At 40.2% G+C, this 18,197-nt stretch overlaps 1 protein-coding gene across 1 annotated transcript in view; it reads right to left on the reverse strand.

The window, feature by feature from the left end:
• LOC148867457 (homeobox protein LUMINIDEPENDENS-like) overlaps positions 1 to 15,468 on the reverse strand; it is a 40,190-nt gene extending 24,722 nt beyond the window's left edge. Inside the window, exons 1-2 of the mRNA XM_088980424.1 lie at positions 15,157 to 15,468; positions 11,241 to 11,268 (exon numbers count right to left, since the gene is read on the reverse strand). Of these exons, the coding sequence (XP_088836550.1) occupies positions 11,241 to 11,268; positions 15,157 to 15,342 (214 nt within the window). The 5' untranslated portion in view covers positions 15,343 to 15,468. The remainder of the gene's footprint in view (positions 1 to 11,240; positions 11,269 to 15,156) is intronic.
• Between the last annotated feature and the right edge of the window lie 2,729 nt (positions 15,469 to 18,197).

The raw sequence follows: 18,197 nt of genomic DNA on the forward strand, positions 1-18,197 counted from the left end.
TACGCCTTTTGAAAGGGCTACGCCTAGGACCTAGGCAAGGCGCACCTCACCTGTGTGCCTAGGCACACCTTTTAAATCACTGGCTAGGGTAGACTTGATAAGAGTTACTCTCCCCCCACCCCTCAAATGAGATATAGTTCCTTTTCCACCCCACCAAGCAATTCTCAATTCATTCCACCACCGGAGACCAAAAGCAAGCAGATCTAGGGTTATCTCCTAGTGGTAAGCTTAAATGTTTCAACGGCCTCTCTCCTTTCTCACAGCCTAGGGAATCTACCAGAAGCCTCAATTCATCCTCTTCAATGTTGGTTCCAACCAGTAAGCTCTTTCACCGATTGATCCTCAAGTTGGACATCCTCTCAAAGAGTTTCACAACCAACCTCAAATTTTCCACTCCTTCCCTACAATCTCCATTATAAAAAAATAGAATATCATTTGCAAATTACAAGTGAGTGACCAAAACATTATCCCTCCCCACTGACCAACCCCTTAAAAGCTCTAAATAATTTGCTCAGCAATCAAAGTAAATAGGAAGGGAGAAAGGGGGTCACCCTGCCTAAGCCCACGAAATCCCTCAAAGAAATCATACATTGTCCCATTAACTATGATTAAGTAGTGACTAGTTTGTAAACAGCCCTTAGTCCATTTGCACCACAAATTTCCAAAGCCACACCTCCTCATATCAAGAAGTTCCAATCTACCAAATCATAGGCTTTTTCCAAACCCAATTTGATAGCCACTCCTTTCCTCTTTAGTCTCCTTTGAGCCTCCACACATTCATTGGCAATTAAGATTTGATCAACTCTTTATACATTTCCTCCATCTCCAACCAAAATGCCAAAACCCACCTTTCCAACACCAGATTTAAGAACTCCTAATGCGCATGGTCATATGCTTTTGATAACATCATATGCTTTTTTCAGGTGATCACAAAAAACATGAATAAAATGTTGATGTATCCCACCAACTGAACCAAAAAGAACTACTATAATTGTAAGGGCCACTCACAATTCCAATTTTCATCTTCTAGACTTCTACATAATATTTTATTAGTCGTATTGACTACAATTACTTTATAAACTTGGAATCAATTACAATTCTCCCCTTTTATGGGTATTTAACAACCGCTCAACAATTAGTCAAAAATCTAAAAAATAAATATGCTGAAATAACTTAGTTTTATTTTAAGTTTAGTGCCACAAGGGCACCTTTGTAATTTTCTCCTTTATTTTTTATGTATGGTCACCCTAGTATATATACCAAAATAAACAGGCACCGCCAATTGACTTTTGCCTCTTTCAATTTTGTCTCTCTTCTATGGAATTGTATTATGTAGCAAAAAGGTGGTTTACATAGGCAGAGAAGAGGATCAAAACCTTGATTCTAATACTTTTAAAAGGTGGTGGAAAAAGGGAATGGGGTTCGTGCAGGCAGGTCAGTGGAGGAGATCCTTGAAGATAGAAGCAAAAAAATTCATGTTCGAAGAGATGAGAATCAAGGGGAAGGTAAGCCTAAAGGTAAGGGAAGCGAAAAAGGGTACAATATTGCTGGAAAGATTAGAAGTGATCGAGTGGCTAAGAGAGTTCATAGCTGGAAACTGATCAAAAGGTAAGTAGATAAACTGGCAGGATTTTAGCACATTAGAAAGGAGAAGATATGTTGTTGAATGTAAGAGGAATAGAAAAGGCTTCTCATAGCTTTGGCTGAATTTTTTGGTAAGGGACGAAGGCAACTGGTGTATCTACCAGCAGGAAAACAAAGCCAAGGATGGGGGGAAGTTGACTGGTTGCTCAAAGAGTTTTTAGCTCAAAGAGTAGCAAATGATAAAAAAGCCTCCATAAGGGAGGAGAAGGCATATCTCAACAACAGCAGGGTAGAACAAGGGCCAGTGGTCATGGCAAAAACAAAAGGCCAATGCAGAATGGTGGGAGGTCTAGAGAGAGAAGAGTGGGATAGTAAGTTTGTGATACAAGCCAAGGAAAAGGTTAATGATTGGAGGGTAGATGACTTACTAGCAACCAGGTTGAAGCTAAAGAGTGTCTTCATAGTAACCCCCTTCGATAACTGTAAAGCCCTCCTAGATCCAGTAGAGAATGAATTGGAAATATCAGCTATCAATATTCAGGCTGATTTCAGATCATTCACAGTCTTTAAATGGAATCCAACATCCAACTCCAAGGATTTATTTGTCGAAGATGGTGTGGTGGTGCGTGTAATAGGCTTCCCATTTCATCTGTGGAAACAAGAAGTAGCAAAGTCTATAGCAGTATTGTGTGGAGGAATCTTGAAAGGAGCTTTCTTGGGTGATCTTTATTCAATAGAAATCTTGCTAAGTGGTGTGAAGCCAGAAGACATTCCACGAAAGGTAGAGGTACGAACAAAGGGGAGCTTTGTCTCTGTGTGGCTAGCATCCTCCATTGAAGCAAGGCTGTGGAAGGAGGCTCGTATGGTAGGAGGGGAGGAGGAAGAAGAAGCATTACGTGGACTTGTGAGATTGGTTAATTCAAATGGGAAGGAATGTTTCACTAAAAAGGGCCAACAAATTCTGGGAAGCCAAAAAGCTTTGGGGCAGATGGAAGGTCAAACCTGTAGAAAGCAAGAAAAGGCTATGACAAATGGCAGATCTTTTGCGCAAGTGGTGTCAGGGGAAATAGACAAAAATATACCAGTGTCTAAAGGGAGAGGGCTGAACCAGCAACCTTAGACAGGGAGGGTTGCTGGTTCGACCATTAAAACAGGGGGGCGTGATTTGTTAAGAGGTCACGTGGGAGGAAAAGACTTAGAAAATGGGCCCAATCGAGTGGATCCCTTTTCTGGTGGGCCAGAGAAGGCAACTCAAGTAAAGGTTTTAAAGTTGGGTTCTTATATTACAGGTTTTGAGCCCAAGGCCCATTACAAGACAGATGGGCCAAGGGACCCTTTAAGTAAGCACGTGACTGGGAGGAGCGATGAGCTGATAGACAAGACTAAGCGTCTATCTTCTTCTACCCCGATTCCCTCCTTTCGGTCGAACAGTTCAAGCGCAAAATCTCAAGACTCTCAGTCTCGAGGCTCTCTACAATGGATCCCATCCAACCTAGCGAACCGTCTCTCACCAGATAGGCGCAACCCGAGATACCAGAAGCCTAGTGATTTAAACAGAACAGGATTTGAAGATTGGTTGAGTGAACAAAACAACAGTGACGATTTTGATAGAGATGAAACTATAAGTTTGGGAAGTCTATCTCCGAAAAGCAACAACGATTTACTTGATATAGAAAGTTTGCATACAGAGCTGTTGTTTTTAGAGGAAGAGATTGAAGAGGCAGGTGGCGGGAAGACTAGAAATGGCGAAGAAAATGGTCTTAAAGCTGTGAAAACTCCTCTTCCCTTCATCGAGGTAGCTGACCCTAAGTCTAATGAATTACAGGATGTTGGTGGAGAGGGATTAGAATCGGCCGTGAGGATGGATGTGGGTATTCCAGTGTCGGAAACACAGAGAAAGGATTTCCAAGTGGGTAGGTCGTCAGGAAGTGATTCTTTCACTATGTCTATTTCACAACTTTGTCCAAAAAGGAGAAAGGCCTTAAAACCATTTGTCGCCTATCTGCAACTCAATTCCAGTGATTCTAGTCTATCCCCGTCCTACCAGGTATGGGTGTCAATTCTTTTTTAGGTACTGACTTGTATGCTATGCCTGTAATAGATATTCCAGGTTCCCATCCAAAAGGTTCTGATGCAAGAGAGAGGGTGATAGTGGAAGGAAGAGAGAGGGTGATGGAAAGTAGTAAGGGGGAGGCGAATAGAATTTGGGAGTTGATTTGTACAATGATGGAGGAACTAAAAAAAGGAAGGATTTTTAGAGAGACATTGTAGCCAAAATAAGTGTGAGTAGGGTAAAATTCTTCCTCAGACATTGGCTGGAAAGGATGGAGAAAAGAAAGAGGATGATTGTTGTATTAGGAAGGGGGGGGGGGGGGGGGAGGAACAAAGAAGAAAAAAAGATCTTAAGTGGAAAAGCTCATCTCAGACATTGAGGGAGATTTAGAATTTAGTGGTAGAGGGGATAGGAGGAAGGGCCTAAAATGAGGAGATTATGGCCTTTTCATGAGTTTTTTGCAATTTTGTCTCGATGAAAATTATTAAGAGGGTTAGGGAGTGCAAGAAAGAGAAGGGTGATCAAAGACCTACTCCGAAGGGAAAAACCCGATATTGTGTTGTTACAAGAATCCAAAATGATGGAATTAGATGGGAGATGGGTGAGGAGTTTTTGGAGGTCTAAAGGTTTAGGTTGGAGCTCGTCTCCTTCTTGGGGAGCCTCGGGGGGGGATTGTAACACTACGGAGGGAGGATGTCGTGGAAGTAGTGGAAGAATTGATAGATAGATTCTTAGTTTCCATTAAGTGTAAGAATGCAGAGGATGGGTGTGTATGAGTCTTAACCAATGTTTATGGCCCTAATTCCTATAGAGAGAGGAATGAGATGTGGGAGGAACTATATGCAATCAAGGGGCTATGGGATAGCCCTTGGTGCCTGGGCGGGGATTTTAATGTCATTAGATTCTCTGATGAAACCAGTAATCCCCAACAAGTATTACAACAAGCATGAGGAAATTTAATGGTTTTATTGAAGAATGTGAATTGAAGGAAATACCTTTGCTGCAAGCCAGTTACACTTGGTCCAACCTTCAAGAAACCCCTTTGTGTTCGAAGTTGGACAGGTTCTTATTTAACCTTGCCTGGGAGAATAGTTTGGAAAACTTGGTTGCTAGAGCATTACCCAGGGTCACCTCTAATCATTGTCCTATCCAGATAGATACTGAGTTTTTTCCTACAGGACCCAAACCTTTTAGATTCGAAAATATGTGGCTTATCCATCCAGATTTTGTGAAAAAAGTGAAGGAATGGTGGGGTGAGGAGGAGAGGGGGTAAGATGGAAGGGGATCAAGTTTCATAAGGAAAGGAGCTGTTAGGAATTGAAAAATTGTGTGTTAAATAGGGCAATACCTTGGCTGAAGACCTTGGAAATCTTTCACCAATTCTACTTTAATGACCTTTGGATAAATTGGTCAGCAGTAGCGAGGTGTTCACCCCTAAAGGACAAATCAATTACAAGTTGGTCTCCTCCATCCGAAGGCTCACTGAAGTTGAACTTTGATGGAAGTAGCATGGGTAATCCAGGATTATCTGGAATGGGGGGTGCTTTGAGAAATGAGAAGGGAGAGATTTTGTTGCTCTACTCAGAACCCTTGGGAATTGGGGACTCCATCAGGGCAGAACTTTTAGCTATTGTACAAGGGGTGCAATTTGCAAACCAGTTGGGGGTACAACACCTAACAATCGAGGGGGATTCCAAAGTGGTGGTGGGTTGGTTGAAAAATCCTGAAGAGGCTATGTGGCGTTACAAGAATGAAATGAAGAAATTTAGTTGGTTGACAAGGAATATGTTGGTGACTGTACAGTGGGTGGGGAGATCAGCAAATACTTTGTCAGATGTGTTAGCTAAGCAAGGGGTAAATAGGGAAGAATTGTTTTGAGCTCAGTTGTGATTCTTGCTTTTCTTTCCTAGTTTACTTGTAAGATTCAAGGAGGGGCTGCAGCTCGCGCCTCTCCCTGGGATGTTCTATGAACTCGCTCTAAATCTGCTTCTGAATTAATAAATTTATTATTATTCATAAAAAAAAATGTCTCTCTTCTCTCTTTTCTCTCTTCTCCCTTCTCCTTCTTCTCTCTGTTCTGGAATCACACCATCCCAGCACCAAGAAAACATGGTATCAGAGCGGTAGATCCAATCTTAGGACCAGGGCGGCGCTTCTTTCCTTTTCTGTCTATTGGTGGTCGAACCAAAGAACAAGATCTCTGGTGGATGTGCGAGGATGCTCGCTACAAGACTGCTCTTTTTTCTTGGTCGTGAGCCCAAAAACTATCAGAAAGAAAAAAAATCAAATGTTGTGAGGTTTTTTTTTAGTTTTTTCTTCCTCGGTTTGTGGATCGAACTAATCCTTTTTTGTACCCAGATGTATGGGTTATGTGGGTCTAATGACCTGCGGCTGGTGTGAGTATTTTCCCTCATTGTATGTGGATCAAGTGATCCCTTTTTTGCCCAGAAAGGTGTTATTACTTCAAGGTTACAGATCTGTAACTGCTGTGAAAGCAAATTATTTTCTTCTACTCATATAGAAGCTAAGTTACTATGTGAAAGCTGTTTTGTTGCTGGAGAGAATGGTCGGATCTTTTTTTTTATACTCCTTACACATCTATGTGATCAGTCTGAAAGGGTACAGTAGGGCCGAAATCTGAGAACAGTAATGATGTGGGACCAGCTGTGATTTCCTTGAATGAGAACAAGTTTTTTTTGTGTCCAAAAACATAGCTGAACTGGAAACTTGATCAGATTGCTGCAACCTGTTTTTGATTGTATTGTGGGTCTGAACTGAATTAAAAAACTTGTTCTCTAGCTGGTTTGTGACTGATCAGATTTAGCTTCTCTGTCTTCAGAAGATTTTGGTATGTCTAGTGTTACCTCTAGTCAGAGTGGGATGAGCGGAGGTTTTGGCATAAGTTTTCCCATGGCTGTGATTCCCTTTGATGGCCTTAATTACCTAGAATGGTCAAGGGGAATCAAACTTTACATAACTGCAAGGGGAAAAACAGGGTATATCAATGGAAAAATTAGAGAACCCCAGTCTAGTGGTGTGGAACATGATAAGTGGGACCAGGAAAACAGCATGGTGATGTCATGGCTGTTATTGTCTATGCTGCCACAAGTGAGAAAAACCTTCATGTGGGCAGAAACAACTCATGAGATATGGGAGCAGGCACAGTCTACATACTCCGCACAATGACATTATGCTAAAATGTATCAGTTGCAGCCTACCTCCTCAACTTGTAAACAGGGGGAGAGGAGTCTCTCCGCCTACTATTCAGACCTGACTTCTGTTTGGAAGGAACTCGATCACTATCAGAATATAGATTGGAAGTGTGATGCAGATGCCAAAGCATACAAGTCTCTAGTTTCACAGCAAAGAGTGTTTGCCTTTCTCCTAGGGCTGAATCCAATATATGAATCTATCAGGGTTCAGTTATTGGGGGGTAAAGACCTCCCATCCGTACAAGAAGTATATGCTCTAGTGCAGTCAGAAGAGAGCAGACAGAATGTGATGAATAATCATATGGCTTTAGCAACTAAAGAGAGTGTTGCTACGGGTGGTGGAAATTCCTTCAAGAAGAGTGACTTCCAAAAGAAAGGTGATGAGAAAGATAAGTTATGGTGTACACACTATCAAAAGTCTAGGCATACTTGGGAGGCATGTTGGGAGCTTCACGGGAAGCCAAAGTGGGCTCAGGAAATGAATAAAAAGTCGGATCAAAATAAGAAGCCAGGACAACAAGGTCAAAGAAAGTTTAATGCAGCAAATTTAGCTTCTCGAGAGCCTCAATCATCTACCACCACTATGAGTTCTTTCGGGACTGATCCGAGGGAAGATATCATTAATTCTTTCCGTGACCATTTAGAGTTGTATGGGAGGGCAATCCGCCAGATGGGTTCTGCTTCTCCACCCTCGACTTCCTTTGCATCTACATCAGGTAACGGTAATTCTGCCACAACTTTCCATGTGTCCTCTCATCCCTCAAACTCCTCTTGGATAATAGACTCTGGAGCCTTGAACCATATGACGGGTAAGTCCAATTGTTTTCAATCTTATCATCTATTATCTGGTGGGACAAGGTGAGACTTGCTTATGGTTCTTTCTCCACCATAGCTAGTCAAGGAACCATCTCCCTTCCACTTGGACTCACCCTCTCTAATGTTCTACATGTTCATAAACTGCCCATAAATTTGTTCTCTGTTAGTAGTATAACAAATTCGTTGAACTGCTCAGTAACCTTTTTTCCTTCCTCTTGTATGATACAGGATTTGGCCTCGAGGAAGACGATTGGTAGAGGTCGTATGGTAGATGGTCTTTACATGCTGGAGAATAAAGCTTGTCTTGTGGCTATTGAGTCTAAGAGTCTGTCTAATAAGAGTTAAGTCCTTTTATGGCACAGTCGTTTGGGTCATTTATCTTTTGAGTCATTGAAAGTTTTGTTACCGTATTTATTTAAATCAGTATCAATGTCGGATTTCACATGTCAAACTCGTTAGTTGAGCAAACATTGTAGAAATCATTTTACTTCAAGAAATAATAAATCTGATTTTCCTTTCCATATTGTGTATTCTAATGTTTGGGGCCCTGTTACTTTAGCAACCGAGTCTGGTTATAGATATTTCATTACACTTATTGATGATTACTCCCAATATACACGGGTGTACCCTATGCGGTCCAGAGATGAAGTACCAAAAATCATTAAAAATTTCTAATGCTTGATATTCACTCGGTTTCAAACGGAAATCCAAATTTACCAATCAGACAATGCCAAAGAATATTTCCATAGTGATCTCACGGAGTTCTTTGCCTCGTGCGGATCCATACACCGTAGCTCTTGCGCTAAAACCCCCCAACAAAATGGTGTTGTTGAAAGAAAGAATTGTCATCTCCTTAAAGTTGCTTGTGAGTTACTTATACACATGAATGTTCCTAAACATTTCTGGTTGGATGTTGTGTTGTGTGTTGCCTATCTCATCAATCGTATGCCATCCCGCTTGTTAGGGTGCAAGGCCCCCCATCAGCTTCTTTTTCCCAAGGCTCCACTCTTCTCTATTCCTATTTGTGTGTTTGGTTGTCATTGTTTCGTCCAGAACCTTTCTCCTACTCATAGAAAACTTGATCCTCATACCATTCCTTATGTCTTCTTGGATTATCCTTCTTCTCAAAAGGGCTATCGATGCTTTGACCCCGTTTCCAAGAAGTACTATGTCTCTATGGATGTGTCTTTTTTTGAAAGTGATCATTTTTTCCCGATTTCTTCTCAGGGGGAGAGTAAGGTGAAGGAGAAATCGGTTCATGTTCAGGTTCTTCCTCTTTTGCCTGACCCTCTTCCATTCCGTGTTTTTTGTCGTCGCAAGAGCCAGCTAAATTCAAGAGTTGTGGAGCAACTTGAAACCGTACCACCGACATCATCAGATTCACCGAGGACAAATCATATCCAACCAGATACTATCATCCCTATTGATGTTCCTAATCCTCTTGCCATAGAAATTCCATCCAGTGATGACCTTGACATTCCTATTGCAAAAAGGAAGGGAGTTAGGTCTTACACCACCAAGTATCCTATTACCCATTTTGTTACCTACGAGAACATCCCACCCTCCTTTCGTGCTTTTATTTCTTCCATTGACAGTGTCCCTATCCCAAAAAATGTGGCAGAAGCTCTCTTAATACCAAAATGGACAGATGCAATTTAAGAAGAGATAAATACCCTACATAAAAATGGTATGTGGGAATTAGTGGATCTTCCCAAGGGTAAGTAACTGGTAGGGTGCAAGTGGGTGTTCACAGTGAAACACAAAGTTGATAGCACGATAGAAAGGTACAAGGCTAGGTTGGTGGCAAAAGGGTTTACCTAGGTATATGGTGTAGAATATGCAGAAACCTTTGCCCCAGTAGCCAAGATGAACTCCATTAGAATTCTTTTCTCCCTTGTGCAAATCTTGATTGGGATCTTCATCAACTAGACATTAAAAACGCCTTTCTGAATGGAGACCTTGAGGAAGAGGTATACATGGTTCAACCTCCTGGCTTTAGTGCCCTAGACAAAGAGCAGAAAGTATGCAGACTAAATAAGTCTTTGTATGGTTTGAAGCAATCACCGAGAGCCTACTTCAGCAAGTTTCATCTAGCTATATAGCAGATTGGCTACAAACAATGTCAAACTGACCATACTCTATTTGTGAAAAGAGGGGAAGGAAAGATTGCAGCCTTGATAGTGTATGTTGACGACATAGTGATCACAGGTAACTGGAAGGCTGAAATTCATAGACTAAAAGATTTCTTAGCCACTAAATTTAAGGTGAAAGATCTAGGTCTCCTTCAATATTTCCTTGGAATTGAAGTGGCCCACTCTCAAAAGGGGATCTTCATTTCTAAGAGGAAATACATCCTAGATCTATTGCAGGATACAGAAAAACTATGGGTTAAGCCAGCCGACTCTCCCATTGATCCTAATCACAGACTAGGTGACTGTTGTGGTGAAGTTGTCAAAGATGTAAAATAATTCCAAAGACTTGTGGGAAGGCTCCTGTATTTATCCATGACCATGCCAAACATTGCTCATGTAGTAGGTGTTCTTAGTCAGTTCACGCATGCTCCTAAGACCACACACTTAGACGCAGCAGAAAGAATACTCAGATACCTAAAGAGGTTTCATGGAGTCGGTTTGTTATACCAAAAGAATGGTCATTTGAAGATTGAAGTATATGCAGATGCTGATTGGCCTAGATCAATTAATGACAGAAAGTCTACTAGTGGGTATTGTTCTTTTGTGGGAGGAAACCTAGTCACATGGAAAAGCAAGAAACAAAATGTGGTGGATAGGTCTAGTGATAAAGCTGAATATAGAGGAGCAATGTTCCATGGGGTGGCTGAAGGCATGTGGATAAAGAATCTGTTGAGCGAACTGGGCTTTCCTATTGATGGTCCTATGTCCTTGTATTGTGGTAACAAGGCTGCCATCAATATTGCAGCCAACCCAGTTCTTCATGATAGAACTAAGCATATAGAGGTTGACAAACACTTAATTAGAGAGAAAATTGTTAATGGGGAAGTGTGCACCCCATATGTGAGTTCCAAAGAGCAACTGGCAGACATATTTACAAAAAGCTTACATCACTCGCGGCACAATGATTTATGTGACAAGTTGCGCATGATTGATATCTACGTCCCAACTTGAGGGGGAGTGTTGAAATAACTTAGTTTATTTTAAGTTTTGTGTCGCAAGGGCACCTTTATAATTTTCTCCTTTATTTTTTATGTATAGTTGCCTAGTACATATAGCAAAGTAAACTAGCGTTGCCAGTTGACTTTTGCCTCTGTCAATTTTGCCTCTCTTCTCCCTTCTCCTTCTTCTCTTCTCTCTGTTCTGGAATCACACCATCTCAACACCAAGAAAACAAAATACTTTGGGTAATTGAACAAGTATGTTATGACCTTGCTAAGGAAGAATATAACTTAAGCATATCAAAATAACCATTTAAATAGCAGAGGTCTTCCTTCTATTCCCCCCCCCCCTTTCAAAACAATAACTGATGCACACACACACACACACACACACACACAAAAGCACCATCAAGACATCAATAAAATCTGAGTACAGTTTACTTACCGATTTTTATTGACAAGGCACCAGCTGCCTGCACATGTAACAAAGTGCAAGATCAATTAAGCTACAATATTAAAAACAGATATTGAATATCATACACATAAAATTCATATAAATACTTAAACTTTGAAGAGACAAAACACAAATGCTGTAAAACATATCAGTTATGGTTCAGGCCTTAGCACGGTGACAGAAGTCTTCTCCAATGCAAGGAACATGGTTGTGTACCATAGGAATTGTCTGAAAGTCAAGCCCAATGCAATACCTTGGGCATCAAGGATACCACAATTAGAGCTACACATGGTTTACCTTTTCATTAGACGTATGTTCCATTTGGACATGTCTTGTACATTGACAAAGGGAACATGGGTGAACCTCTCACCTTGAGTCAAGTTGATTCATTCATGCGACATGTTTTCTCATTCACATGAATGGGTCATAGTTGCCAAGGTGACACCTAGGCGACTAGGCGATTTTTAGAGGTTGCCTCATGGCTTGCCCAACGCCAACACCAATATGGTTTCCATATTAGGTGCTCACCCTTACATATCATATCATTTTTTAATGCCCATATATATTATACATACACCCTGTTGTATCTTACAATTTTTTATTGAGATGATTCTTTTTTTCATTAAAACTACGAAAGTTTCTTTGGGTTTGAGTTCTGAACCGAGACTGAGAAGAGAAGACCAAGGACTGTGCTCCTGTATTTTTTTCTTACTTTTTTTAAGAAATATTTTTGGAAACAAAACAGGGACTCTGCCTCCTCCTCCTTCAAATCGTCCTGTTACTCCTGTATTTTATTTTCTTTCTTTTTTAAATACTTTTGGGACTTAAACAGGGGATGCGCCCCAACTTTCTAAATTTTTTCTTGTACTTTTTGCTCTATTTTTTTAATAATGTTTTTTTGGAACGAAACAGGGGCTCCATCTCCTTATTTTTCTATCTCTTTTTTCGCTGCATTCCCCCATTTTGTTGGCCTATAACAGGTTATTGAACATTGAAATTAATATATTTAAATCATGTATATACATCTGGGCGCCCTGTGTTCGCCTAGGCTCACCTAGGCGCCTTGACAACTATGGAATGGCTTAATGACTAGCATATGCTTGACGTTAACAGCTTCAACACGTGTATTTGGGATGCACTAGGCCACAAGCATGAAGCATCAGTGTATGAAACTTTTTTTTCAACCTTGTACTCTGAATCTAGGTCTACTTCGATAAGGGTTGGTTATTACTTTAATTTAATTTGCCAAATGCAATGGTTCCATACTGTACCTGTGTACCAATCAGTTGTTTTGGGTAAATGACCAATCTGGATGGGCTGCACAGTCTGTACTTGCTAGATTGTGATAAGAATCACAATGCAACCTGCCTAATTTATACTTTTTTTTGAGAAAATGGGGACAACTTTGATAAAATAACAAACAGGTTACACTATTGTGTTTGATTTTTTTTAAGCCCATTAATTGTTTTGAACTAATACTTCAATATTTATTAGGTCCCTTGTATTCAGAATTAATATTGTAGGGTTTACTATTTATTTATTTTATCTTTTAAAGAACTGTAAGTGTTTAAAATAGTTTTTATTTCTTTGGGGTGCTACAGTAACTTTATGGCATAATGGCCCCAATTTTCCTTTTGTTTTGAAAACAATAAGAAGGCTTTTATTTGAATGTTTATGATCAATAATTTATGAGATTTTTGGCCCTACAAAATTATTGAGACATTTAGTTTTATGCATGATGTCTCCAGAGTGTTTTGGCCTCTGGGAGGGTGGTAGACACAATGTACTATAGTGGGTCCTGCCATGATAAGTTGTTGGGGGCTTGGGGCATCCTATATAGGTTAGTTATCTCCAAGGATGATAGCTAGTTAATGATTAACCAACCAGATATTAAGAGCAGTAAGTTGTATGTTTCCAGTGTATGACCACTTAAAGCACTGGTAAGGACATATCTGTCCTTTTATTATTTTAAGCTTGGTCAAAAACCCTATCTAGCCCCAGTAAGATGGAGCTATTGAGCAAACAACAGGAGAGGAGATGAATTAGATTCTCTTCAACTGTCATCTTGGTGCAAAGTGTCTCATTGTATAAACTCAAAAATCTCCTTTCTGTGGTTGACAAGGAAAAGACGAGATATATGTCATCCTTTTATAGTACTGAAAATTTTAAAACATGTTTACTCTTGCTTAATTTCAAGCCTCTAGATCTTCTTGAACATATTTAGTTTATGATGGGTGTTTATAGATTTAATCCGGAGATTTTTTTAAGTTTCCTTTTTTCTATAAGCAACTGTAAATAAGTTTTATTAATGACTTTGGGAAATTGTACAGAAGGTTTTACATCCCACATGGTGGTTAGCCTAGGCTAACACTAGCCCAGATTTATATTTTATATTTATTACTATATTGATATGACAATATACATATAATGATAGAAATTTAACACAAAAATATTGGCCTATCCTCTTGAGTAGTCTTGAAAAGCATTTCAGTAGCCAATATGGTTGCAGTAGTCTTTTTCCACATTCACTTGAAATTTCTGATACAATACTACTAATTCGTCTCTTTTCACTCCTGGTTAACATCCTTTTTTTTGGTATAACTAACATGGTCAACATCGTATTCCCACAATCCCACCCCTACTCCAAGTAAACAATGTCTAAATTTAGAAGGTCGAGAGAAAACTAATTAAAAAATAATAATAAGATCCTTGCAAGATCTTTATATATCTAGGATAGTTGTTAAGGCACCTAGGTGATTCTAGGTAAGAGTGAGGTGGCTAGTTGCCTAGGCAATAAGAAGTCCATAAAATAAAAAACAAAGTTTTTCCTAGTTCTCTAGTTTTATATGCCATTTAGCATGCATATTAATTGGAAAAATTAGCAATTTTCTTTATTAATAACACTAAATTGCCTCTCAAAACATGGAAGATCAACGTATCTAGGACAATTGTATTTCAATTATATTAATTTCAGTACTTTCAAAAATGATACTAAAATGATATTTAATGAAGCGATTTCATATCAAATTAGCAACTAAAGAAAGTTATAATTTCATATCATAAAATATAAGACGGAAAGTAGAGGAGAAAAGGAATAAGGGTGGAGCTGCTGTTTTATTTAATGTAAGAGATGAAGCGGGGGGGGGGGGGGGGGGGGTATCCTTGTTTTTCTGTTTTTTCTTATCTCAAAAACCTTTGGATCTTTTAATTGCAACGGTAAGACTTTACAACAAAGTATAAATGATACATATAGAAATTGTAGAAATATGACTGATTTTGTAATAAGTTACCCACCTTGTCATTTTAGCTGCCTATGTAAGCGTCTCATTGCCTAGGGAGGCACCTAGTTGCTATAAACAAGATATTTAGATTAGGCACCCAGCCAAAAGCGACTAGGGGACACCTTGACAACTATGAATGTCTAGTAACATATAATATACACCTTCAGTTTTCACTATACACCCCTTCTTTGTCCATATGTCAATATAAATCCTCCTTATAAGGAGGGAGAAAAAGTAATCATTCCGTATAGATCGACAAACTATGTTTGGAAGAAATGTAAGTTGAAATGATAAAGTATATATAGTACATCACTGAGTGAGCTCGAGCAATCATCTAATGGAGTCTCGGTGGAAGCAATAGAATGAATTCAGAAAAAAGTTCTATTGACAGCATATTCAACTTTGATCAATGAAGAATAATTTAGTATGTATTTTAGCCATATGAACTTCCAAAAGCAGCAGCCACCCAGATAACAAGGAGAAAAAAAAAGAAAAAACTGGCATAACTACAAGAACCGCAAATACTAGAATTCATACAAAAAAAAAAAAAAAAATGGGGGAACGCATGCTAACCGTAGTTTTGAGAATGCCAACAAAAACCCTAAACGAAAGGGGGTGAAGCGTACCATTTCTTGAGAGAGAGGATTTACGCCCGTGAGTTTGCATTGTGTGACCACAATCTTCTGAAGCTGATCAATTTGCTCATGAAAAAGCTCCTTCTGGGAATCTAAAAACCTCTGAAAAGACTCTTCGTTATTCCCAACATCCAATTCTGCGAAAGTGCTCGCCGAGTCCTCCTCTGGAACCTCCATCTTGGTCAGAAATATGAAATTTCGACGATACGATATCACAGATCGAGCGGTAAGATTCTGCGCATTAGGGCACCATCTTTAGAATGTTACGTAATGTTCTTCGAACACTGCTTAGAGAGAGAAATTCCCATGGGTTCTATTTAAGTATTTATTGACGTCGTACTAGCGAAACAGCTTTTCTTTTTCCGGGTAAAATGTACCAAGCAAACACTCGCTACAATGGGATAATTCCATTTCCGCCATGCGTGACTGAAATTGGTATGGGATTATTTCAATTTCCGCCAACTATCACGTGTACATGGGCCGGGTTCGGGTTTAACTTTTGTCAAAATTTTAATGGGCTCGGGAAATTGGGCCCAAAACTTGACCCGTGAATAGGTCTCATAACGTTGAATGTATGTTGTACAAATATGCATTAACCACATACATAATGTATAATATAATATGTGGTATTTTGGAATTTTGAGGTGTACATAATTATAAGTGATGGAGGATGATTTGGCTCGACCTATGAAATGGTGACACGTGGACCTGATTCAGCACAAGTAACAGCTCAACATCGTGGCCTAGTACAACCAAGTAACAAGTCCATAAAGCAGCTCACTACATCGTAGCTCGCAAAAGAATGCGAGCTCTGGGTTCCCCGAGCTATCCCAAAAGGGATATTTTGAGGCAACTTTAGCTTGCGAGGTAGGGAAACCAGCTCTCCCGAACCCCCAAGCAGATAAGTCATCCTAGGGACCAATTCTACTAAGGGTAACCCTGAAGCATTCCGATCTCGTTACAAAGTAGCTCGCGAATGAACAGCACGAGCGTTCCTCAGGAATCTTCCATCTAACAGGTCGTACCGATCAGACTACGCCACATCCCTTAACTGACGACGCAGTCCCTATCCTTTCGATAGTCTGCACCCACGTCTCTCAGTAGGTGGAGGCGCGCTTGCCCTTTGGAGACGTGTCACTCACTCGGGCAAGGAGTACGTTGCAACGACCACCTGCGCAGCATTGGCAGTAACGACTGTGGCAGGGGCCCAGTGGCGGTTACGCCCGATCTGACAAGAATGCCCCAATAAAAGCCCTCAGGGCAGAAGAGAAACTTATTCTTCAGACTTCAAACTTCTAATCCTTATGGCAGAAGAGAAACTTCCAGTGGCCGATCTGCTTGCAGAAGTGACAAGCATCTGATGCTCGATCATTCTTCTGCCTCTTAGACTTGGCAGCCTTCTTCTGGGCTTTCTCTTAGCCTTCCTCTTCTTCTTGTCTGATTTTCCAGCTTCAACAAGCATAACAATGGGTTCATCCTTCTTAATCAGTTCCTCGGCCCTCTGCAACATATTGCTAAGTTCCTAGACGCTGACATTCAGCTTATTCATGTTATAGTTCATGATGAACTGATTTAAGGAAGGAGGCAGAGAATTCAGGATGGCGTCTGCCTTCATAACATGCTCAAGCTCGGATCCAAGAGCCTCAAGTTCATTTATGTAACCCATCATCCGAAAATAATGGTCATGAACCTGCTGGTTCTTGGACATCTGCGTGGTCATGAACTATTTCAGGACCTTCTGACGAGTAGAACGATTCTGCTCCTCATACATTGTCCTTAGATTATCCAATATGTTCTTGGACAATTCGATCTGATCGAACTGTCTCTGTATCGGATTACTCAAGGAGGCAATGATGTAGCAGTGGGCTAAGAATTCTTCTCTTCCCATTCCTGGTAATCCCTCCTTCGGGCCTCATAAGCCCTATCACCCGGATGCTCCGGGGCAAGATTCTTAGCTACTTTGTCTAATTTTTTAGATGTTAGGACCAGCATAAGATTACGGTACCAGTTAGCATAGTTAAGTCCCTTAAGTTTGTTGTCGTTCAACAGCTTAGCAAATTGTCCGTTTGCCATTTCTGATAAAAAGCAAAATTTAGTCCACAACCTAATTTAATTCATGTTATCTACATAGACATGACTTTTAATCTATGTTACATTCCCATTTTTTTCATCTCTGAGATTTCTCTCCATCCCATCTCAGTGACGGAGACTACGAATTATGTCTCTGGAAATGTGGGAAATCACATAGGGTGCATGGAGCCAACTGTTTCATCTTTATAACCCCACCACTTTCCTATGAATGATCATATCTACTCATCATATGAGCTTTCCCTCTAGCCTCTGTCAGGCAAGGTTCACTGTCATTTTAGGTTAAACCTTTCTGTCCAGTGAGTGCTCACCCATCATATTCGCGAACGCCAAGGTACCATGAGAGGGTCTTCCATTTTAGGATAAGCCCCTCCCACATCGGTCTATGACGCCTTTATCATCTTATGAAACATTCCAACAAATCCAGCAGCAAATGGATAGCCCAATTTTATGGTGTGTTTCCTCATTACTAAATGATCCATCTTTATGCTAATGATGGAAAGCCTTTAAAGAGTTCATCATATGAATCTCCTTATCACATGCACCCATATTTTAGGAGGGAACAAAATTTACGCCCTAGTTTAATTTAGGTCAAACCAAAGTGGTTCCCACTGACTTTTATAAAGCTAGATTTCGGTGGACCTTAAACGGCTAAGGTTCCGCACGGTTCCTCTTTAGGAGAGGTGTGGGGCCCATCATGAAGGAAGGATCATCCAATGATCTTAAGGACACCATGGCAATGATGTGCATTCAGCCATGGTATGCGCAAGAGCCATTATCGTATCAACATGCGCCAAGTACTTATGGCCCATGAACGTTGCACATCACACATCCATACATCACATGTAGGGATAGAATTGATCCAATCAATTAATATCTATAAAGCACATCATCAAAGCCCATAATGATCCATAATATTACTGATTAACATCATCTAGGTATAT

The sequence above is a fragment of the Nelumbo lutea genome, chromosome 3 (assembly GCF_056320005.1).
Source record: "Nelumbo lutea isolate HS-2025 chromosome 3, American lotus-T2T, whole genome shotgun sequence".
NCBI lineage: Eukaryota > Viridiplantae > Streptophyta > Magnoliopsida > Proteales > Nelumbonaceae > Nelumbo > Nelumbo lutea.